This window comes from Rhinopithecus roxellana, chromosome 2, assembly GCF_007565055.1.
Source record: "Rhinopithecus roxellana isolate Shanxi Qingling chromosome 2, ASM756505v1, whole genome shotgun sequence".
NCBI lineage: Eukaryota > Metazoa > Chordata > Mammalia > Primates > Cercopithecidae > Rhinopithecus > Rhinopithecus roxellana.
Window position 1 is genome coordinate 120,913,662 of NC_044550.1, and position 25,587 is coordinate 120,939,248.

A 25,587-nucleotide genomic window follows, 5' to 3' on the forward strand; every position below is an offset into this window, starting at 1 on the left:
GGGATTGAGAGGTGATATTGACAGATGTAAAAAGAGGGGAGTAATTTAATAGCTTGGAATTAACAATTGGGAAGGAAAATAAGGTATTTATATGACATTCCATGTCAAGAGTTTGGTAGAAGGTGGGAACTCTATGGAAAAAATGAATAAATAGGTCATGGTCCAGAAGACAGAAGGATGTTGGCTATCTTAAATTAAGCATGGAAGTACCAAATATGAATCAAGAAAGGAGAACTAAGTTTAAAAGTAAATGTGCTGAACCAGTAAATATGTATTTATATGAGTGGGGGAATATATGTGTGTGTGTGTGTGTGTGTATATGCACACAGATAAGATGGCATATAATCAATTCATATATATGTGGTGGAAGAGCTGATAATATATCATCTTATCTATCTATACCACTCTCTTAAATATTAGCAGTTCTCTCACCACATCAGATAACCCTGAAATACTTGTGGCTCATAGAGATATCAGTGAAACATGACATTGCTATTACCTCACTCTTTAATATCTCATCATGTGTTTATCTCCTTAAACAAAACACCCTACTGAATGAACCACAGTCATCAGTGTAAACTAAACTTTGACAAATACCAGTAACAGTATTTTTTACAATAACTTTTACACCTACCAGTAACAGTAACATTGGTCTACTTGGGAGAATAATCAGTACACAGGAAATCTGTAATTTTTACAGCTAAAGAAAGAGCCCGAATAAATGAATAAATAAACAATTGGCATATAGGAATCTTCAAATGTGGCTAAAAATTCTAGTTCCTTTGGAATTTATGTGTCTGGCTTGCTTTGTGTCTTGAGGTTTAGCTTGTAAAAGCACTACATAAAAATCTCTGCACTGTTATAATAGAGTTTTCCCTGTTATAACACTGACAAAGAGGTTCATTCTTAAGTATGTAATTAAATTTTTTTAACTATTAACACAACTTATTACCTTGCTTTAATTGCCATTATTTAGTCACCCTTTTTTGTCTGATTTGAACTTTGTCAGCAGAGAGATTGTGGATGAGAAGAAGTAAGTTAACATTTTGCATCAACCTTGGTATTATGTACAAACAGTAACAGAAAAACTCTGAGAGAAGGACCAGAATAATTATAACAAAATTCCACAATAAATCTATTCACTGTGCTGTGGAATAAGATTTTATCTTCTGAGTCAAATAATATTCCATATGCACATAAAAAGCAAAATCTCTTCTAAATATCAAGGAAGATCTACCACTTGGTAAACATGAGATTCTAATGGATCATTTGCTCATCAATTAAAAAATAAAATATTTTTTACTCTTTAGTTGAAAATCTGAATGTCATACCTTGTTTTCTGCAGTGAGAAACCATGAATCTCTACTGCATCATATTATCTTGAATTTAAAAGCATCACATTAATAGTATTCAATAGTACACCAGGGTTTTCACTTCCCCCCAAATTCCCAGAAATTTCTCTCATGATTTTCTGAGATATCTCAGGAAATGGCTCTCATGCTGTCATGAACAAATCCTTTTAACCTCCAACAGGACAAGGTCATCCACTTTTGGGTACAAAGTTATCAGTGCCTCTAGTCATAGGATCTAAGCAAAAACAGAGGATCAGTTTACGTCTTCTGTATTTCCAAGATCTGTGTCTGTGTTAAGTTGCTGCTCTGGTTGGGGCCACAAAGCTACACCATACTGCAGAGTCAAGGAAAAGACTAGAATATTGACCATCCAAACACAGCTGGATCCTTTAACTAACTGTCCTTGAGCAAGACATGAATATGGCCACTGCCTGCTAGAAGTTTGGGGCTGAATCTTCCAAAAACCTGCTCTATTATGAGGTGATTACAACCCATGATGCTTGCAGGAAAATTCTCCTGGGGAAGATGATTTAATGAGCAAAATTTAGCAAACACGCAGATAAAACAAATATCATTAAATCTTGCCTTTGAGGAAATAATAATCAGAATCCTAAATCAGAATCCTAACAATTACAACAATAGCAGCTCCTTATCAGCACAAATTATGCACCAGGTATGGTACTAAATGCTTTGCAATTATTTCTCATCATTGCCCTTACAACCATATGCGATAGGCACTACTACTTTTTCCCTCTTATGGATGAGAAAAGTGAAAGAAGATTGAATAATTACACATGAGCAAAGAGGTACTAAATGATGGAACCAGAATTAGAACTCAGGCATCCAACTCCAGTGTCTACATTCTTTGTTACTTAGCTCTATTGCAATCTGAAAGGACTTTGGTTTACATATAATTAACATTTCCAAACAGATTAAAGAGTAAAAAGCTTAAGTAGAGTAATTAAAACTATTTAGGTGGTTGTAAAATGAACCCATTAAAACATATAAATAAAAAATACGGCAATTAAAATAAAAGTTCAAATGATGAGCCAACTGGAATAACAGATATAACTGAAACCTGAACTAAAACAAACATTAAGTTGAGGAAATGCCTAGGATTCAGTTCAAAAAAGGAAAAAGACAGATATTAATAGAAATATTAAGAAACATAAATGAACTCATCCAGAAGCTCCAACATAAGACTAGACTAGGAGGAGCTATAAAAGGAAAGTATAGAGAAAATGGTGATAAACCAATATTTGGAGATATGATAGCCAATATCTTGCCATAATTAATAAAGTATCTGAATCTTTAATTTTAATACAATATCCCAGAGTGGTGAGCAGGCTTTTAAAAAAAATCACTCAAAGCCCCATACACCCAAAGCACATTATAATGAAATCAAGTACAGAATCAATAATAGGGAGAACATTCTAAAGTACAATAGAAAGCATTTTTCATTATTGTTAATCTTAATTCAAAAGATAGTGAAAATGAACTGCCAAAGCTCTCCATAAAAATATCTTAGAAAGTACAATTCTATCACCTGTGAAAACTTCATTAATTAATCTAAATCAAGTAAAGACATTTTCTGATGTATTAAATGAAATTATAATTGTGCTTGGCAGTAAATATCTTTCAAAACTAGTAGCTATTATTGCAATAGCTATTAATTCCCATTCAAAACTGTACAGGACTTAGTACTACATTTAGAAAGATATTAGAAAGTACAAAATGAGATAAATATTTTAAAATGTAAAGAAATTTGGTAACAAATTTATAAATGTTGATTCAAAAATAATTTTAAAAGCATCCAAATAACTAAGTCTTTGAAGGTTTGCCTTCTCGTCAGCAGGAACAGTATCAGCAAATTTTTACTTTCCATTTCATAGGAAACTCAGTATTATTTTTGTCTTGTGATGTCAGTGCCTTGTGATATTTTTATTTTTAACATTAATGTTTTTTATCAGAAATATTTTTCTCATTGAAGCATATAACATTTTAATGTGTTGCCTCTGTCTTAATATGACTCATTATATTGAAGAATAAATATTTCCACCAAAGTAAGTCAATGGGAAATAGAGTGTGTACTGTACAAATTTACTTTGGAATAGAGTTTTCTGGAATGATTCTCTTCCACTATGTGAATGGGATCTGTGATTATAAAAAATTTGAGCATCCTCTGTATCAGGGTGTCTCTTTTTGCATAAGAAGTTTTAGGCAGAAAAAAAATGAAAAAAAGATGGTGACTTGTGCCTGTGTTACTGTGCTACTATTTTGCATATCTGTTCAAAGAGATTGACATCTTCTTAATTATTTTCTTCTTTGAGACTTGGTTTGGCTATGTTGCCCAGGCTAGTCTGGAACTCCTGAGCTCAAGCAATCCTACTGCCTCAGCCTCCTAAATAGCATAATCTTATCTTAATGGATGAATATTAAAATCCTAGCAATAGTAATTTGGAGTCTAGGCTTACTTGATTTCAAAGCTAATTTTAATTTCACTAATAGAGTTAAGAAAGGGAAGAAAACCAGAACATAGAGTCAAGGCACAGGTTAGTGAGCATTTGAGCATTTCTTCCCAAATATGTCCTTACAGATGCTGAAGGTCAGGAGAGGAAGGTTTCTCCAGTACTGTTTCAGATCCTGAAGTAATTGAGATATGGTCCTATTTAGCACCATGCCTATCTAACAGAGCATAGTTGTCTACTTTTTAAAAACATACTATATAGGAAAATTATTTTGCTATTATTTTATTTTCTGTCTTCAAAGACATTGAAAACAAGTAAAACACGTATGTTGGTAAAAGTAAATGACTTAAACCCATTTGGGTGGGTTCCAAGTCTTTGCTATTGTGAACAATGCTGTAATAAACATATGTGTGCATGTGTCTTTACAGTAGAATGATTTATAATCCTTTGGGTATATAACCAGTAATGGGATTTTTGGTTCAAATGGTATTTCTGGTTCTAGATCCTTGAGGAATCGCCACACTGTCTTCCACAATGTTTGAACTATGCCCATCAATGATAGACTGGATAAAGAAAATGTGGTACATATACACTATGGAATACTATGCAGCCGTAAAAAGGATGAGTTTATGTCCTTTGCAGGGACATGGATGAAGCTGAAAACCACCATTCTCAGTAAACTAACACAAGAACAGAAAACCAAACATCACATATTCTCACTCAGAAGTGGGAGTTGAACAATGAGAGCACATGGACACGGGCGGGGGGGAACATCACACACACTGGGGTTTGTCAGGGGGTGAGGGGTTAGGGGAGAGCTAACTTTAAGAGAAATATCTAATGTAGATGACCGGTTGATGGGTGCAGCAAACCACCAGGGCACGTGTATACCTATGTAACAAACCTGCATGTTCTGCACATGTATCCCAGAACTTAAAGTATATATAAAAAAGTGTGACCCATTATTTTTGTAGCCATGCAGTAGTAACATGTTACATTTCTTGCTAATAACGATGGAGATAAAAACAGAACATGAAATTGGAACCTGGAACAAAGTGACTCATTATACTGTATTTTCTCTGCATTCAACCATAAATGCTACATTCTACCATCGTTCCTAATTTTCTTAAGCTTCGTAGCAAGAAATAAAGCTCTTGGCATCCATTCGGCATGTGTATTTCTAGTAAAAAGAAAGAAAGAAGGCTGATCTCCAAAGATTCCTTATCTTTTCTAAAAATGGCATTCCTCATTGCCCTTTTTATATGGGGTGAATAAAAATGACTCTTTATATTTTCAGCACACACAGCTTCTTTGGTACAGAATTATCCTGTGACACAAAAGACCAAAGTACATAATACTTGAAAATAATGAGCAATAACACAGTTTCCTCCACCAAGATAATGGCTTTATTCTTCTTTAGCTCCACTAATCCAATGACAAAAATCTCAGCACATAGAAAAGAATGAAATTCCTCTTCTTTGTCCAGTTTGAACAAACCTGGAGAGATTCTAAGGGACAGGAGCAGATATCATCAAAGGTAATCCAAAGGATTCTATAAGGACCATGAAAGAGCCTTCCATTTAATTTTGAAAGTAACAGAACCTCCCCAGGAAGTGGAACAACACATTAAAGAGATAGGCTCTTAACCCAGAGAACAATTTCTAAGAATAGAAATAGTTCCCATTCATTGAGTGTTCATTAGATGACAGGCACTTTGCTACTCATTCCAAAAGTATTTTCTCATTTAGTGATCTCAATGAGTATGCCTCTTTGGTACTATGATGATCATATTGAAGAAACTGTGGCATACACAGGTGGTTGTGTCCAAGGTCATATAACTGACATATTGGAGAGTTAAGTAATCATCTCCAAAGGCTGGCTTCCACCAACATCCATCCTTTTAATCTTAGTTCTACAGTAACATGGAGTTATAGTATACATCCTAATCCATTTAATCAGCCTCACACTTGGAATCCAAATCTTTTTTTGCAGCATTCCAGACATGTACCTGTACTAGCCTAAACAGAGTTTAACAAACATTCCTAGTGATGGAGAGGTTGGAATGAGAAAAAACAAACAAAAACATGAAAAAAAAAAAAAACAAAAAATGAAAACACTGTTCTAGTTTCACACATAATAGTTCTTATAGGAATTTGAAAGATGGATATTGTTACAGGCATTTTATAAGTGAGGAAACTGAGGCTCAGAGAAGTTGAGGACTCAGTTTTAGGTCATTCTACCACAAATAATGGAACTGGTTTATTTGATTCCAAAGCTGAAGTTCTTTCTTTTTACCAGGTTACCTACCTCTGGGGAGACACTAGTAACAAGGCATTAGTTCCATTTTTTAATAGTTACATAGCAAATTTCTTATGAGTGAACCTTTTTCACATTAGGGTCACTAAGGTAAGCAAGTAGAACTAACATATCCTTTGAAGTTTCCACATGTTCGTCATTGATCTTCTGTTGGAAGCAGCACAGTATAAGTCTAAGCTTTCTTTGAAATGATAGACTTTCAAAACTTTCAGGTGAGTTGTATTTCTCTACTAGCTAGGCTCTTTTTCAGGCCCCTCTTCTCTAGTTCTGCCCACATTTACCCTCAGTTTTCTCAAATATTATTTAAAACTATAGTTATTTTATTCTTACATTATTTAACACAAGCAACTATATTCCATCTGATCTGTGGCTTTGAAGATAAAAAGATCTGAGAGAGACAATCTTCAGTGCTTCATTATCTCTGCTGCATATGGACAGAGTTCCAAGTCCTTTGCCATTTCAGTTGTGTTCTCAGTGTCCTCTGGATTGTCAGTGCTGTTCTTAAAATGTGTTACCCAGGACTGAGAAAACAGTACATGAGACCTGACCTTGTTCTGAACTTATATTTCTATTACAATAGTGGTTGAGCATGTAGGCCATGAAATCAGATGACTGGTTCCAAATTCAGACTCAGTCACTTTCCAGCTATCAGGTCTTAAGCAAGTTACTTGTTTCTGCCTCAGTTTCTTCATTTTAGAAGGAATAAAATGTGACTATCTGTCTTAAGAAGCCATTGCGATGATTATATGTTACCACCACATGGACCCATCTCTTTGAGTTTGTACTTGGAGCCTTTCCATCTCTGCTATTATGGTGAATGAATGGTCCAAAGCTAAGCTTCCATTTTTGGCTTCTTTTGTTAATTCTGCCTTTTCTTCCTAACTCTAAACGTTGAAATACTTCTCCTTTTCCTTGACGTTAGACCTCATCTCCATTTTATCTATGCTCTCTTCCTTGATGAAATAATACAGTCACCAAGGCCATTATATACTAATTACTTCAAATCTAGATCTCCCTCTTGGACCTCAAGCTTCTGCAACTGCCAGTCAACCTCTCCACTTAGATGTCTACAAGCATTTCAAAAATAACATTCCCAAAACAGAGATCTTTAACTTATCTCCAGAAGTATTTTGTCTACAGTTTTCCTCAAGTCTGTTCTTTCAGTTCCTTGGGTCAAAAACCTTATAAACATACTGACTACTCTAATTTTTTCACAACCCACATCTAAACTATGAGCAAATCAACCAGTACACTAATTTCTACCTCTCTGAATAACTGTGTCCTTCTATAATGTGTTAATGATCTTTGTTTTAATAAATTCTAAATCATGCTTGCCTTAACCATTCTACATGAAATGTAATTCTTATCTATCAGATAGAAGTTGAATAGTTCTGTTTTCTGACTCTGCTCCGTTCATAATACACCATCTGAACTAAGTAATGGGTATAATATACACAAATACATTTGGACTGGTCAATATGGTCCCATTGAGGAGGCACAAAAGAATTTGTTTGTGTGCTCCCTTTGCTAAAAGTATTTTCAGCTTTCATTTAGAAATGTATTGATAGTTATTTTATGAATAATACAAGAAAAATTAGTGTGTATAAGTTCTGCACCTAATTTTTGACTAAAAATGTTTTTCATTAAGTTATTTTTCTACTCTTACTTATTTCCAATAATCACCTTCAGTGTAGCAATTTGCTCCACCTTGAATATTTAAACAAGTGGCCAAGAGTTCAAAGGGAATTTCTACAACAAGGCTGTGAACATATTTTAAATGCAGCAGTTTTGACAGACTAAGCATATAGCTTTCTGAGGGAAATATTGTGAAAAGAAAACATTCACGTGTGTATCTGTAGGTTGGCCCACAGTGGAAAAGTATTATCCATAATAATGTGCATATATTTCTCATATCTCAACGCAATTTATACTCTTAGGAGGAAATCCCCTACTCATGGGCTATTGAAGAACCTTAAGCAATAGAATTAATCATTTACATGCAAGTGATTTTATTTTCATATAAAGTTCCATTTTCATATAAGGGGTTAACTTTCTCCTTAAAATTTAGTAAACCTGACTACATAAAAGCCAAAGCCATCAGGGAGATACTGTTAAGAGCAGTCACTTTCTAAGATGAGATTTAAAAATAAATAAATAACCACTTACCATTTGCTTAAGATGTGCTAACTATAGTGTGCATTGTGGGGAAAAGAAATACAAGGAACAGACTCTTAAAAAAGATTACAGGGCTGGGGTAGGTGATTCATGCTTGTAATCCCAGCATTTGGGGAGGCCAAGGTAGAGGATTGCTTGAGGCCAAGAGTTTGAGACAAGCCTGAGCAACATAGGAAGACCTCATTTCCATTAGAAAGAAGAAAGAAGGAAGGAAGGAAGGAAGGAAGGAAGGAAGGAAGGAAGGAAGGAAGGAAGGAAGGAAGGAAGGAAGGAAGGAAGGAAGGAAGGAAGGGAGGGAGGGAGGAAGAAGGAAGAGAGAGGAAGGAAGGGAGGAAGGGAGGAATGGCAAAAGGAAGGAAGAAAAGAAAGAAGGAAGGAAAGAAGGAAGGAAGGGAGGGAGGCAGAGAGGGGAGAGAGGGAGGGCGGGAGGGAGGGAGGAAGACTATAGTGCAGGGCACTGGCAACTAATAACTGAATATGCCAAGCAGGAGCCTTTGAAATACCCTACCCAGCAAAAATCCTAAGAACGACACAAAAAGATTACAGATGCGTCTCAACTTGTGATGGCAATATGTCTCGATAAACCCACAGTAAGTGAAAAATACCTTGAGTTAAAAATGCATTTAATACCCCCAATAGGCCGGGCGCGGTGGCTCAAGCCTGTAATCCCAGCACTTTGGGAGGCCGAGACGGGCGGATCACGAGGTCAGGAGATCGAGACCATCCTGGCTAACACGGTGAAACCCGGTCTCTACTAAAAAATACAAAAAACTAGCCCGGTGAGGTGGCGGGCGCCTGTAGTCCCAGCTACTCGGGAGGCTGAGGCAGGAGAATGGCTGGAACCCGGGAGGCGGAGCTTGCAGTGAGCTGAGATCCGGCCAGTGCACTCCAGCCCGGGCGACAGAGCAAGACTCGGTCTCAAAAAAAAAAAAAAAAAAAAAAAAAAAATACCCCCAATAAACCTATCATCAAGTAAAAAACAAATCATCTAAGTCAAACGATTGTAAATTGGGGACCATCTTCAAACTATTTTTAAAGAGGTAAGACTAATACATATGAAACAATACCTAATTAAACATTTTATAATTACATGTTATATGGTAAGATTTCCAATTTCTACAGAACTGTGAGGAGGGGGTCTACGAGAGTTGAAGTAGTTGTAGAAGATGGAAGATGAGCAGTGTACAGTTAAAAGGAAAATGAAAAATATTTATTGTTTAGTTAAAAAGAAACAAAGCAAAGCTGGGTGCGGTGGGTACACCTCTAATCCCAACACTGCAAGGCCCAGAAGGGAGGGTTGCTTGAGGCCAGGCGTTTTAGACCAGCCTGGGCAATATAGGCAGAAGGAAAGAATGAAGGAGAGAAAAAGGAAGGAAGGAAGGAAGGAAGGAAGGAAGGAAGGAAGGAAGGAAGGAAGGAAGGAAGGAAGGAAGGAAGGAAGGAAGGAAAAAGAGAGAGAAAGAAAGAGAGAGAGAAAGAGAGAAGAAAGAAAGAGGAAAAGAGAGAGGAAGGAAGAAAGGAAGGAAAGAAGGGGAAGGAAGACAAAGGAAGGAAGGAAGGAAAGAAGGACAGAAGGAAGGAAAAAAGGGAGTGAGGGAAGGAGGGAGGGAGAAAGGAAAGAAGGGAGGGAGGGAAGGAGGGAGGGACGAAGGAAGGAAGAAGGAAGAGAGAAGAAGGAAGAGAGGAAGGGAGAAATGATGAAAGGAAGGAAGAAAGGAAGGAAGGAAGGAAAGAGGAAGGAGGGAGGGAGGGAGGAGAGAGAGGGAGGGAGGGAGAGAGGGAGGGAGGGAAGGAAGGGAGGAAACATACAGTGCAGGGCAATATAGGAAGAACACATCTCTACAAAAAATAAATGATGACACAAAAAATTAGCTGGGCATGCGCCTGTGGTGCCAGCTACTTGAAAGGCTGAGAAGGCATATTGCTTAAGCCTGGGAGGTTGAGGTTGCAGTGAGCTGTGATCGCACCACTGAACTCCAGCTGGGCAACAGAGTGAAATACCGTTTCGCTCTTTCAAAAAACCAAGAAAGGGAACAAAAAAAACCAAAAAAGGGAACAATTGAACAGAGACTTGGAATTAAAAATCTGATTAGTAATTAAGGAAAGTGAAGGAAAAACGATAGCTGTGATATAAAGTTTCATGGTTAGGCAAAACCAGAGACTATGTTTGAGACTATGTAACAAGGGTAGATTTAATTGAAAAGTGACAAGTCTGGAAAGGAATTTCAACTTGATGTGGTGGATAATGGGGAATCAATCTGTTTCTGAGCAGGAGAGCAGTGTGATGAAATTGTGCTTTAGAAAAGCACATCAAGCTAATGATGTGTAGGATACAATAGGAAGAAGAGAGAACAGGGGCACAAGAACAGGTAGAAAACTCAAATAAACGAAGCATGGGTGAGGTCTTTGGGAACCATTTTTGGGCCTGAGGCACTTCTGAGCAAATGCAGCAGATAACACTTTTAAAATAACTTATAATTTTGAGTTTTGTGATTTTTTAAAATCTGGAAGTGACTTGTAGCTATCATGTCACATTTGGAGGCATTTAATAAATAATTCTAATTTTGATATCAGTTTTCCATTTTTGTGCCCTTAAGTCTTGTGTTCCATGTCTTAAATATTTTCACAAAATGTTGAAAAGTTGTCAGGCTCTGTGCCTGTTGTGCTGGAAAATAAGATATTCTTGAACCAAAAGAGATGAAATTCCTTTGTCCTAGTATTGTCCATACTTTAGTTGAAAAGGCAGAAACATGTAAATAACATATATATGATAATAACACGTTAAGTGTCACTCATTAATCCTCAGATTCCACTTTAGTTACTGAAGTTTAATCACCTAAATATTCAAAGCAGATAGTTGTTTGTATTGTAGAACAAATATTTTCTGTCTTCAGTAATCCTTTGGTGTTTAAAAAGAACAAACAACTCTGCTTTATACAACTTTATTTAAAAAGGAGTAAGAATTTGAAATTTAATAAAAAAACAGAATTTACTTGAATTTTTGTTATTGTTACTATCTTGAAGTGGTTACCACTACTTTGCAAATAGAATAAAATGGACCAGGCAGTTCTCTCAGCTCCAGTTCTTTGTGGTTTTGTTACAGGTGGGCTCTATCTTGATAGCTCTATTCCTGTCTTTATTAAAAAGAAGAAAAAAGATTTCAAAAAGATAAATCTGCGCTTTGGGTGGCCGAGGTGGGTGGATCACCTGAGGTCAGGAGCTCAAGACCAGCCTGGCCAATATGGTGAAACTCCGTTTCTATTAGAAGATATAGAATTGCAAGGCCTAATCCATTAAACAAAGCTGCTTATTTAATATAACTGCATGTGCTGGAAAGGCCAAAGCATGCTCCACTGAGTGAGCAACACTCACAGTTTACAAGCAGGGGTAAGGAAAAAAAGAGTTATTTAGGCAAAGACTATTTTCTTCTTAAAATGTGTTTTGTGAGTTGAACCACTCAAGAGGATGAGGCACTACTTCCAGCAAATATGGGACTCATTGTTCCATTACTTTTTTACATGTAACAAAGCAATATTAAGCTTACTATAAATATATCCTATTAAATTCAATCAGATTACTTAGATTGATATACAAAAATAAGCCAATATTTTTCTAAAAGCTCTAGCCTTAAAAATATGTTTATTGTATTTTCATGGTACGTCTCATTCCAGAAATCCTCTGTGACATTTCTGTTTTAGTCTAAAGTACTGCTTCCATAATGATGATGGGATGCTGCATAATCCATAAACAGCATGTTACATGGATACAAAATAGGATGCCTCTCTATCTAGAGTGTTATAATGCCATAACACTTGAAAATAAGAAATGACATACCAGGTTTATTATTATATTTGATATACAAACCACAGTGGAATTTTAAGCTTAAGAAACACTCTTTGATACATAAAATAGAAGTTGAATTGCAACACAGCCAAATGGTGGCTTCTGGATGACTATTTCACAACCTGGGATACATACCATTGATTGAAGGAAACCTAGCTTTAACATCGTGCTCAAAAAGTTTATTAGGAAAACTTAGGCTTTTATTTTGATAATGATGATGTAAGCAACATGTGTTACATAGGCAATAGTATTATCTCAATTCTATAAATGAGGAACTATCATTTAAATGGAACATGAATACAAATTTTTTAATTTTAATAAAATGTGTTGCTTAGATGTATTTTAATGTATATTTAAAAATAATGATTTCCCATAAACAGAGCTAATGAAAGTTTTCTTTAAAAAATATATGAATTTACACATGTATGCATACCAATACATACATAAATAACAAACAAGTTAATGTTTTTAAATGATGTACAGTTATGGCAAAAATCATGAAAGTGGTACCAAAATACTAAATTTGAAATGATAGTTTAATGAAATAAGATGAGAGTCCTGCAGAAGACTACTTGAAAAATTTCATAAATTGTTGCCAAAATCTGATACATCTTCTCAGGAAGTGGTGTCATTTCTAACAATATAACTAAGATGTAAAATTCATAACATTTCTGAGATATTTGTTTTTCTTTTCTTTTCCCTTCCTTCCATTTTTTCTTACATTCTTTACCTAAGTCTTTTCTTTTTTCTTGAGAATTGACATTTGATATTCTTCCACAAGGCACACAATCAAGGTCAAGAATTTGGGGAGAGGTAACTCTTACATTTTTGGTTACTGTTTGTATTTATTCTTCCACATTAATTTAATTAAGAAGGTATAATCACAATGATACGTCCACAAATAACATACTCACACAATGGCTGTAATAACTGCATGATTATTTCAATTGCTCATTTAATGTTTTACTTAGTTACAATGCCATATATACCAAAAAAGATATCTTTACTAATATCATTTAATTATAAAGTTTTCCATGTAGATAAATGAATAAAGGACATCAAAATAAAAACTTTGAGAGGCAAAAATAGCAGCTCTTTCACTGGAGAACATTTTGAATAGCTTTCTCTGTACTCCAGTGATGAAACTCTAAAATACATGCCAACTAAACTGTGAGGGGAATATCAACACTGTGTCCTTTAGTGGGAATTGTAAAGTCTCCAGGCATTCTTTCTAACAAACTGAGTTACCTATTCTTTATGTATGGTCTGCTGTTTCTCTCTTCCATTTGAAAGAGCAGATTTCTTTCCCTTAACAAGATGCATTTGTCAATAACAGCCAAGCTTCCTCTGCAAATACTACATCAACTCTCATATTTATTCCCTGCAATCAACTGCACAGTATTTTTACCTAGCATATCTCACAGTAAGCCTTGTGAGATCTGCCCAGGACTTTTGAATGTAATCATAATTGCTTCTCTACAGGGAAAGTTTGTAGAAGAGAGAAACAATTTCTTTCAGTGTGGGTAATCAATACAGAGAGCTAATGTTAAGTATTTAGGACCCCCAAAACTGCTTTAAAAATCAATAACGTGTGTGTGCATGTGTGTGTGTGTGTGTGTGTGTAGATAATTACCTCTATTTTTTATTTTGCTTTATCATTGAAGACCAAGGCAAGATGAGATGATTCTCCAAGGAATAGTGAAAAACTCTATCTTTCTTTTATATTCGGTAAGTGTAGCCATTGATTTTACTCTCACACACAATCCATGGTCAGACATTGCCAAGAACATAAAAAAATCAATTCGAAGTAGAGCCAGGTAAACAAATATGGTAGAGGAGTTCTCAAAATCCTCATCAGGCCACAGGTTTTTAGTTAACATTAGACTCATTTCCAAAATCTGAAGCGGAATGGCTTCTCTTTGGAATTTAGAGTCATTAGTATGAGTTAGAGAAGCCAAAAAGATTGTATACATTTTTTTCTTTTCTTTTCTTTTCTTTTCTTTTCTTTTCTTTTCTTTTCTTTTCTTTTTTTTTTTTTTTTTTAGACAGAGTCTCACTTTGTCGCCCAGGCTGGAGTGCGGTGGAGCAATCTCGGCTCACTGCAAGCTCCGCCTCCCGGGTTTACGCCATTCTGCTGCCTCAGCCTCCCGAGTAGCTGGGACTACAGGCGCCCACCACCGCGCCCGGATAATTTTTTTGTATTTTTAGTAGAGATGGGGTTTCACCGTGTTAGCCAGGATGGTCTCGATCTCCTGACCTCGTGATCCACCCGCCTCGGCCTCCCGAAGTGCTGAGATTACAGGCGTGAGCCACCGCGCCCGGCCAAGATTGTATACATTTTTTAAAAGCTCACATACTTGGCAGAGCTACTCCCATTTAGGCTGTCTACCTTCTTTGGTTATTTTCATTTCTGTAATGGTGAGCAGTGAAATCACCATACATAGACAACTGTCTTCCTAGAAATGATGTACAGGGACAGTAAGATGCCTTGTGCCGGGGGCTAAGAGTGTAGACTCTGGAATGGGAAGACTTGGGTTAAAAATGTTTTCAAGGCTAGGGACGGTGGCTCACGCCTGTAATCCCAGCACTTTGGGAGGCCGAGGCGGGGGGAATCACCTGAGGTTAGGAGTTCAAGACCATCCTAGCTAACATGGTGTTTCTACAAAAATACAAAAAAAATTAGCTGGGCGAGGTGGCACGTGCCTGTAATCTCAGCTACTTGGGAGGCTGAGGCAGGAGAATCACTTGAACCCGGGAGGCAGAGGTTTCAATGAGCCAAGATGGTGCCATTGCACTCCAGTTTGGGCAACAAGAGCAAAACTCCATCTCAAAAAAAAAAAAAAAAAAAAAAAAAAAAAAAAAAAAAAAGCCTCTCACATTTATGCTGGCTTTGCAAAATCACTTTGCAAGGTGCAGAGTGGTTGGCATAGTGTGTACCTTTTAAACAAAGGAAGGTATAAGAATATGAAACAACAAAATACCAATCCTTGGTGGTCACATTGGGAAGATTTTAGGGAAAATAACTTGTTTAGAAAACAGCGAAGTAAGAGGAAGCAGTCAAGCATTTATCCTGCTTTCACTGTACAAACTCTACTTTAAGATAATCAAATAGTCAGCGAACTCAGTTCTTCTTTAGAAGAGTAGTATAGTTCATAAATAAAGAAGAGATGATAGAATATCTCTACTTTGCAAATGCTAAATAGGTTTAGAAAATTGTTATTAGTTGCTATTACGGTTTGAATTGTGTCTCATCAAATTCATACGTGGAAGTCCTAAACCTCTGTGACTTAGAATATACCTTATTTGAAAATAGAGTCTTTAGAAGGGTAATCAAGTTAAAGTGAGATCATTAGGGTGGGTCCTAATCCAATATGTCTGGTGATGGCTGGAGTCCTTATAAAAGGGGGAAATTTAAGCACAAATATACACAGAGGAAAGATTATGTGGAGACACAGGGGGAAGATGGTTATTTATGCACCAAAAAGAGAAGTCTGAAAGAGACCTTCTCCTCAGAGCCCTCAAAATGAACCAATTCTACCAACACCCTGATTTTTTATTTCTAGCTTCCAGAACTGTGAGACTATAACTTTCTACTGTTTAAGTTATCCAGTTTGTGGTACTTTGTTACACAGCCCCAGCGAAGTAATACAATTACATTAAAATTAATAGAAGTGGATAGATCACGCTGTCAATATATCTGAATCTGCTCATCAATCTTCATATCATGAAAGAAGACAGTCACGCATTTTGGGTCCCTTCATAGAATTATCCTATACTGCTTATGAAGCAGTCTTGCCAAAACACAACCCTGAAAGCAGGTAATCTAAACGTGATCAAGTCTTAACATAGGAGACGGAGATAGAGAAAGACATTTACAACAAGGGAATATCATCACAAAAATGACATTGTTTCTTCAAAAAAAAATCTACAAGGGGGGCTAAAAAGGGAAGAGAGGAAACTGCAGAGTACAAGAGATGTGAATAATTTAGCAGGCAAACGCAATGTGTGTACTCTTTGGGACCTACTTTTAAGAAGTAAAGAAATAACAAATTATGAGACAGTAAAAGTTACTTTAGATCTCCCAGTGTTGGAATCTTTAGTATTAGCTTAATAGTAGTACATAGCTCATAGTGTTGTAGTAAAGATTACATATGACAATATAGGTAGCGTCTGTTATATAATATATTTTCAATTACTTATTTACATGGGTTTTGGTTAAATTTCATGATACAATTGCCACTAATATTAGTTAAAATGATACTGTACGTACATCTTACTTTGTACATGCTTACAATGATAACAGACCTACATACATACTCAACAACACTAGTACAGAGACCTAATGTGGACCAGTATTGGAATGGAAGGCTTTTCACTTCCCATCTTAGTCCATTTTTGTGTTGCTATAACAGAACACCACGAACTGGGTAATTTATAATAAACAGAAATGTTCTGGCTCCCAGTTCTGGAGGCTGAGCAATCCAAGATTCCCTAGGAAGCTGCATCTGGTGGGGCCTTCTTGCTGAATCATAGAATGGCAGAAGGGGAAATTGAGGGCGCAAGAGAGAGAGAAAGTGCGCAGGGGAGAGAGAGCACATATGCCAGAAGGGTCACACCAACTCCCATGAAAAGCTTCAGTCCATTCACAAGGATGGAGCCCTTATACTATCACAATGGCAGTTACATTTCCACATGAGTTTTGGAGGAAACAAATATTCAAACCACAGCACTCCTCATTCCACTTGCCATTCGCACATATTCATCTTAATTCCTCAAAACCACCTGGCCCTGGGCTCACATCTGGTAAAAGAAGAAGGAAGGAGTACTGTGGAACTTTGAAAGAAAAGCAGTTGTATGGGCTAGGAGGAGAAGGCAAAAAATTTAAAAAGGCATTTTTTTTTTTCAAGGAGGTTAAATGCTCCACTAAATGTCTTCTCAGAATTAAATTGCTCTGCACCTGCCATTTTCAGGGAAAGATAACACACTCTTTCAGCACCCACATGGCTAGGCCTTGGAGAGAATAAGTATGCAACCATCTGGATCATGTTTGGACAAGAGGCCGTTAATAGTGATAATTGCTCTTTGGTTAAAAGCCATCATGTAGATATAGAAAATGTTGCAGCTGACAACTATTGTGAATCAGGTGACTGCATCCTACGGTTTTTAATTTCATTTCTACAAACATTTATTGGGCATCTATTTGGTTTGAGAGAGGACGCAAAGGTTAAGGAAATACAATTCACATTTTCAACAAATACACAATCCTGTACATCAGTGGAAAATGACTGCAGAAAGATAAAACATCGTAAAAGAGTCACGAATTCCAATTTATAAGATTACATTGTAGTAAGGCATTAAATGAGAGAGAGTTTTCACCTGGCTGGGAAGGTCATGAAAGTCCTCATGGAGAAAGTGGAATTTGAGAGAGACTTTGAAGCAAAAGTAAGATGGGAAAAACTGGTGGGGTGGGGGAAAGAATGGGGGCAGAGAAGGGAGGGCATCAGTAGGGCTGTAGGGTTACAAGGTAAAATACTGGTTTCCCAGTTATATTTGAATTTTAGAGAAATGACAAATAATTCTTGTAATATAATTACTGTTGAACAAGATAGGGATTAAGGGCTCTTACACGCCTCATGCAATCAAAAATCCACATATAACTATGGACTCTCTCACAACTTAACTATTAATAACATACTGATAACACCTTACTAATAAAAACCCTTACTGATAATGTAAATAGCAACAAACATAAAATTTACATTATAGGTCTTACTTTATTTTTACAATAAAGTAATCTAGATAAAATAAAATGTGATTAAGAAAATCCAAAGGATTATAAATCATGCTGCTATAAAGACACATGCACACATATATTTATTGGGGCACTATTCACAATAGCAAAGACTTGGAATCAACCCAAGTGTCCATCAGTGACAGACTGGATTAAGAAAGTATGGCACATATACACCATGGAATACCACACAGCCATGAAAAAGGATGAGTTCGTGTCCTTTGTAGGGACATTGATGCAGCTGGAAACCATCATTCTCAGCAAACTATCACAAGAACAGAAAACCAAACACTGCATGTTCTCATTCAGGTGGGAATTGAACAATGAGATCACTTGGACACAGGAAGGGGAACATTACACACCGGGTCCTATTGTGGGGAGAGGGAAGGGAGGGATAGCATTAGGAGATATACCTAATGTAAATGACGTGCTAATGGGTGCAGCACACCAACATGGCACATGGATACATATGTAACAAACTCGCATGGTATGCACATGTACCCTAGAACATAAAGTATAATAATAAAAAAAAATCTTAAGGGGAAAAAAAAGAAAACCATAAGGAAGGGAAAATATATTTGCTATTTATTAAGTGAAAATGGATCATCATAAAGGTCTTCATCCTCATAGTCTTCACATTGAATAGGCTGAGGAAGAGGAGGAACAAGAAGGGTTCTTGCTGTCTCAGGGGTGGCAGAAGTGGATGACAGGGAGGAGGTGGAAAGGGAGGAGGGAGAGGCAGGCACATTCGGTGTAACTTTTATTGAGAAAAAATCCTCCAGTAAATGGACTTATGCAGTTCAATCCATTTTATTCCAGAGTCAGCTGTATATTCCATGAAATATTTATGGGATAAAGTATTTGAAACATACTTACGTTTGAAATGCCTCAGATATGTTTACAGAAATAAGCAGAGGGTCTTAGATTTCTGAAAGAGGAAACTTTTTTTATTTTTTTGTAGGAGAAGTAAGATGGCAGTAATGAGAAAAAATGAGATAGGAAATGGGCCAGGAAGTGACAGATAGTGAGGATGTTAATTTAGGTGATAGAAGTGATTTGGAAATAGAGAAGGAGATTGAGATGGAGTGGAATAGAAGCAACAGATTAAATCTCAGTGACAAAAGAGATGTGGAATTACAGTTGCCTTCAAGTTTATGTCTATTGAATGGGATGATGGTAATTTCATTAACATTTGGGAAAGGAGGATGGCCCAGTTTTGAGAAAATCAAATGATATGAACTAGGGGTCATGTGAGGAGGAGCTGGCAGGCAATCCAAATACAGACGCTCAGTGAGCAATTGGAAATTTTTGAAACTCGATCGTTTGGGAATTTAGATATTTAAAGCTGTTAAACTCAATAAACTGATCAAATCTTGAAGAATCCTTAAAGTTTTCAATAAGTGGCAAAAGAGGAGTCAATAATGAAATAACAAAAAACAGAAGAACAAGAATAATTTAAGAATTGTGCTGGGTCTTGGAAGTCCTGAAGTCAGAGTCAGTCATTACTCTTACAGCATTCGGACAAGTCAAGATTCTTTAAGATTCTTTAATATTGAGAACCAGTGATGGTTTTGGTAATTTTTGGCAGAGCTGTTTTGGGAAAGTAGTATGGATGGGAACCATGTTGTTGGAGATAGAGGAGTAATGTGTAGTGAGGCAGTAGAGGAAACCAAAGCTGTGAGAAAACTGGTGCTCAAAGCAGAAACTGAAGAGAGGGAGTCAACAGAGAGGAAGGGCTGAAGAGGTAGGTAAAATGGGGAAGCAAAGTCTGTAAAGAGTGTGCACCAAGAAGATTACATGCAGACATGGAGAGATTAGTCTCAGAGAAAAGAGAAAAATCCTCCTTAAAGTCAAGTGGAAGGAAGGGAGGAAAAACAGAAGAATTTTAAGTGACATAGAGGGAGCTGATACTGTATCGTCTCTGCTTTTGAGTAAGAAAGGAAATGACATCATGTGTTCTGAGAGGACCAAGTTAAATGGCTCATGGCACATGGACTAAAGTTCTGGTCTCCTAACACAACTTACAGCACATCATGGACATTTTTTATTTAGATTCCCCACCTAAATGGAAGAGGAAGTAATAGAGGTTACTGGGTTACTCTTTTGTGTAACGCATTTTGTCACAGGAGTGTGACCCAAGGGCAAGAGGCACAAGGAATGAAGTCTCTCCCAAGGGTCGAATATCTGTTGCATAGTAGCCTGGTTCCTCTAGAAGTGGCAGTCCCTAACCAGACACCATTCTATTATTTCAGGGTGTTTACAGGACTATGTGCCATCCCTTTGGTGAAAAATCTGATTTGACATAGTTCACAAAAATAGACAACTGACTCTATTCTTCTGGCTTCATATAAGTTATAATATCTCATATTGAGCTTACTGAGTTTGAATATAGCAAAAAATTGATTAATGATATGCTGTTACAATTATGGAATACCTAGCCAAAGGCTTTCCAGTGCATTCAGAAAATCTCATTGATCCCATGATTGCTAAAACCTACTCATTAATATATGGACCCATTCATGATGACTATGAGCTGGACTGATGGAAAGGATTAAGCCAAGAAGTTTGATTCTCTTAATTACTCATGCCTAAAATAAATACAACTATAAATATACCAATATGTTATATGATAAGGATATTCTAGTATGTGTGCTTAGGAGGTGACCAATAACAGATATTCTTTAAAAGGCTCTTACTTAGAAAAATGCAGACTGTCACTTCTTAGATTAGGAAATGTTACATCAGGGGAATTAAAATTAATATGCCCTAATATATAGGATCACAAAGCAATGGAATTTAGGTTTAGTAGGTGATATAGTTTGGCTCTGTGTCCCCCACCCAAATCTCATCTTGAATTGTAATCCAAATTGTAGTCCCCAGGTGTCAAGGGACGGCCCAGTGGGAGGTAACAGGATGATGCGGGTGATTTCCCCATGATGTTCTTGTGATAGTGAGTGAATTCTCATGAGAATTGTTTTTTTGGTAAGGATGGGGTTCCTCTCCTTTGGTGTTCTCTCTCTCACCCACCACCATGTAAGACGTGTCTGCTTCCTCTTCTGCAACGGTTGTAAGTTTCCTGACACCTCCTCAGCCAGGCAGAACTGCGAGTCAATTGAACCTCTCTTGTTTGTAAATTACCTAGTCTTGGGTAGCATCTTTATAGCAATATGAAAACAGACTAATACAGTATGAAATTTAGGAATAGTTTCATCCAATCACTTTTTTTAAGGTTGGTGGATCTGAAGCCCAGGGAGATGAAATGGCTTACTGAAGGGCACCAGCTGGTTAGGCCACAAGTCTCTTGACTCAAAGTCCCAAGTGCATTCCACTGACAATTTTTTTTTTTCTTCTTCCTTTCAAATTTTAGATTCAGGAGGTACATGTGCAGGTTTGTAACATGACTATATTGCATGATGCTGAGGTTTGGGCTTCTATTATACCCATCACCCAAATCATGAATATAGCACTCAATAGGTGGTTTTTCAATACTTGTCACACTCCCCTTCTCCGCAGTCTTGGAGTCTGCAGTATCTATTGTTTTCAGCTCTATGTCCACTGAAAAATTTCTACTCAGCTTCTGGAAAGTTATTCTCAGGGCCAAAATAGTGAGTGTGTAGCACATAATAGGCACTCAATGAGTGTATTTTTAATTGAACAACTTTATCGCTATTTTAATCACTGATACCCCTGGGAGTTAGAAAACTACCCTTGGTATGCAGTTTGTCCAGTACCTAATAAGGCTATATAAGGTACAACTACTTTAGAGAAATACAATTTAGGACTTACTATGTATTGTCATATTGATTAGTTCATAAGATTGTCCCAGTAATGAGTAAGGGAGTATTAGCCCATTACTATACAACTGAAAAACTAAGTCTTAACAAGTTTACATAATTTGTTCAAGGTCAAGAAGTCAGAAAATTGTGGAGTTTATGCCCAATCTCAGTCCCCTGACTGTAGAAGTCACACTTTCTCTGCTATACCTTATGACCTTTCCAGGATATTGATAACTTCTAGGGAAAGGAAAACCAAATCTGTGAGGGAAGAGGAAGTGGGAAAGACAGAGGAAGAGAAAGGGAAGTTATGAGAACTACTGTGAGGCTCTTATAGAGAAAATTGGTGCCATAAAAAAGAGCAGGGCACAGATAATAGATGAATGGTTTGTGTTTCTCTTTGGAAAGGTCATTGTCTGTTTGCTAGACAACAAGCTACAAAGAACTGGGTTTGCTCCGAAGGAATTAAAGCAGTGGCATACAACTTGGAAATAGGAATTGACTTTTAAGTGCACTTGAATGGCAATGGAGTGGAAAAGCACAGGCATGGGAATCAGGATACATGGATTTTAGTCCCAGTTCTGCCATTACCTTATTATTCCCTTGTATAAGGTACTTCTCCCTTTTCTGTCTCAGTTTTCCCAGTTGTAAAATGAAATGTATTCGACTTCATGATTCTCAAATATTTTCCTTCCTTTGTATTATTCCCACTGGTAGATGCTGGCAGTAATTTGGGAAATTCACGAAGTGAGACTCTGTAATCTCACAATGTAAGCCACATTCTTTCTTGTCAAAAAAAAATCTAGTTGCTCTTTTTTTTAACCAATCAACTTTTTATATATTCTTTACTAATCCATATACTTACACATGTCATGGTTGATTAGCCTATTAAATTGAGTCATGGATTTACTCTCCCAGGATAATTTAGAAGGGTAACTCATCCCTTTACACATTGGGCATGTCTGATGGAAGTTACACTGGTAACAGAAAAATTACAATTGATTTATAGTATATGAACCATAAATAATAATTAACCACCAATCTTGGATTAGTAGTCTTTTTGTTGTAGCTATCAATAGACTCAAGGGAACTGTTAATTTATTTTACCATTTCTCCCAAAGACTTTTAACTTAGATATTTTTAACTGAAGTTGAAAGTCCTTGGGGTACAGAAAGAGTGGAAAAATTTCAAAGATTGTTTTACCAAGAACAACTATGTTATTTTACTGTGCAAATGAAGACCAAAGCTATCAAATTTCAAAGATCATTTTGCCAAGAACAACTGATATTATTTTACTGTGCAAATGAAGACCAAAACTATCAACTAAATAACCAACCACTAAAAATTTCATCACAGATATATGTTGTTTTCACTTGTATATTGTTTTGGGGAATTGGTGAATTTAAAGACATTAATTGTTATATTTTGACCCGTAACTGGAGTTTCAGCTTAGTATTCATGGTACATAGAAGGATTTCAAGGGCCTTATGAACACTCTGAAATAACAGGAAAATTTGAGATATTGTGAACATATAGGTTTCATCTGTTTCTCAAAAGAATCACTAAAGGTGACACCAAAGAATAAACAGCCACCACTTTACATATCCTATAATAACAGTTTACACTTCAGATATTTCTTTGGTAAAACTGGTAGGTAATTTTGATGTGTTGCCTATTAATTTGTAATAAGCCCTTAACTACATGAGGGTTAGTAATAGGCCTTCATAAGTATATGACACCCCATTTATATATTCATCTATATATTCTTGCTTCTCTTCCCTTTGCCCATTTCCAAAAGTTGAAAATGAAACAAAGCAACAACAACATTAAAACATGCAACATCAAGTCATTTACCGGAGTCCATAGAGAACTGTTCCATCAGGATGCAGTCGAATCATTCGATTTTTCACTGTGACCCCATGCACAAATGATTTCTTGTCATTCAGAAAGTAGGTGTCTGGTACCCAGAGTTGGTCAGCTACCCTATTATCTAGGGTGAGATTTAGTGGGATTCCAGAATAAGAAAGCCTTTTGTCTTTCCAAGACTGCTGGAAATACATGGTGAGTGTATAATCCTGTGAAATAAAGAAAGCCAGAAGAAGAATTTTACTATCATTATCATCTAAGGTTTGATAACATGTAGGATGTCCTGTAAGAGATTACATTTGAATATATTAAAATTCGCACTTAGAGGTATAAGGCAACTAACAGGTTAAAAGTACTAGGGGCCTTGCACTGTGGATCATGTCTGTAATTCCAGCACTTTGGGAGGCCAAGGCAGGAGAATCCCTTGAGCCCAGGAGTTCAAGACCAGCCTGCGGAGTGTTATGAGACCTCATCTCTACAAAAAATATTTTTTTAAAAATTTAATTGGCTGTGGTGGTGCATGCCTGTAGTACCAGCTACTTGGGAGGCTGATGTAGCAGGATCTCTTGTGCCCAGGAGACAGAGGTTGCAGTAAGCCAGGATTATGTCACTGTACTCCAGCCTGGGTGACAGAGCAATACCTTGTCTCTAAAATATATATATATAATTAGTTAAATAAATAATAAAAGTACTAGAACTATACTTGAAAGTATATATAAACATTTCCACCAATATAGAGCAAATAGATGTAACTGAATTTTAAAGTTTGAAGTTAAGGTAATGATGTCATGGATAAAGTCATAAAGAGAAATTGTACAGAGGAATCTATGTTCACAAACATTGACCTCTGGATATTATATTATAGTTCTGTTTTGGAGAGGAATGTCTCATAAATAATAACTAAAACTGAATGCACTTAAAAGGAAAGGGTGTTTTTCAAACCACAAATGCTTTTGAATGAACACTACTCTGTTTAACACATAAAGGTTATCAATTTGCCCTTATCTGGATTTTTCTTTGAATTACAACTTATCTATGGGTGGGTCCTGAAAAGTAGTTATGAGGCACATACAAATGGAGATGTTTATTTGGTCTGAAGACTAACCTCAGTGGTGGCACTATTCAACATTTCTCGCTTACCACATTTGTGTTTCATTTCAGGAAGTGGTGTGAATTCAAAGTTGGAATTGATCTTGAAGCTTGCTTCTTCACTTTCACAAGATATTACAGAGGACATCCCCCTGAACTTTTTCTTTCTACTTAGGTTTCCCCTGACAGTTAGAGACAGGAATATTAGGATCACTATAAATGGCTCAAGCTGCTGGAAGGAATGGTCTTGCAGATAATGATCTTAGCACATTAGTTATTGTCTGTTTTTAACAACTCTATTAATGCAAAGTATGATTGTCCATTAAAGGAAAATAAATTGGCAGCAGTAAAATCCTAAAGTCTTTGACATGAATCTCAATAAAAACAGAAAGTTCACTTTTTCTAAGACATTCATATGGCAATAGTGACTTTGTGAATGCCTTAGTGACTATTAAGAATACACTGTGTACCTCCTGCACAGTGTTCATGTGCTACCACTGTTATATATACCACTGGGACAAAGAATGATTCGAATCATGTCTAACATCTGGGCAAACTGCACTTCATCTAGACTTCCAAATGGATTTTTATGCATTTCTGAAAATCTTAAAATATAAAACAATATTCTTTCTGCACAATGAATTCCAGGGTCTTTTAACCATATTGAAGAACATTTATACTATTTATTCAGAAGCCACCTTCCAATAATTTAAAGACATTCTTTCTTGTTCAACGACAAAAGGATATTCACTTTGACTATTAGTCCCACAGTATCCATTTTAAAGATATAAAACCTCCTTCCACTTTACCTTTGTATTAAAAAAAAAATAACCCTCAGGCTACCTACAGTCCTCTTCTCAGTTACTGCCATTCTCATTTGCATCATCTACAAGTTCTTAATATTGTGATTTTTT

The 25,587-nt window shown here is 36.5% G+C and overlaps 1 protein-coding gene across 1 annotated transcript in view; it reads right to left on the minus strand.

Moving 5' to 3' along the window:
* The window catches only part of LOC115892687 (gamma-aminobutyric acid receptor subunit beta-1-like), a 159,646-nt gene extending 134,825 nt beyond the window's left edge, over nucleotides 1–24,821 (minus strand). Inside the window, exons 1-2 of the mRNA XM_030914236.1 lie at nucleotides 24,725–24,821; nucleotides 23,573–23,867 (exon numbers count right to left, since the gene is read on the minus strand). Of these exons, the coding sequence (XP_030770096.1) occupies nucleotides 23,573–23,867; nucleotides 24,725–24,821 (392 nt within the window). The remainder of the gene's footprint in view (nucleotides 1–23,572; nucleotides 23,868–24,724) is intronic.
* Between the last annotated feature and the right edge of the window lie 766 nt (nucleotides 24,822–25,587).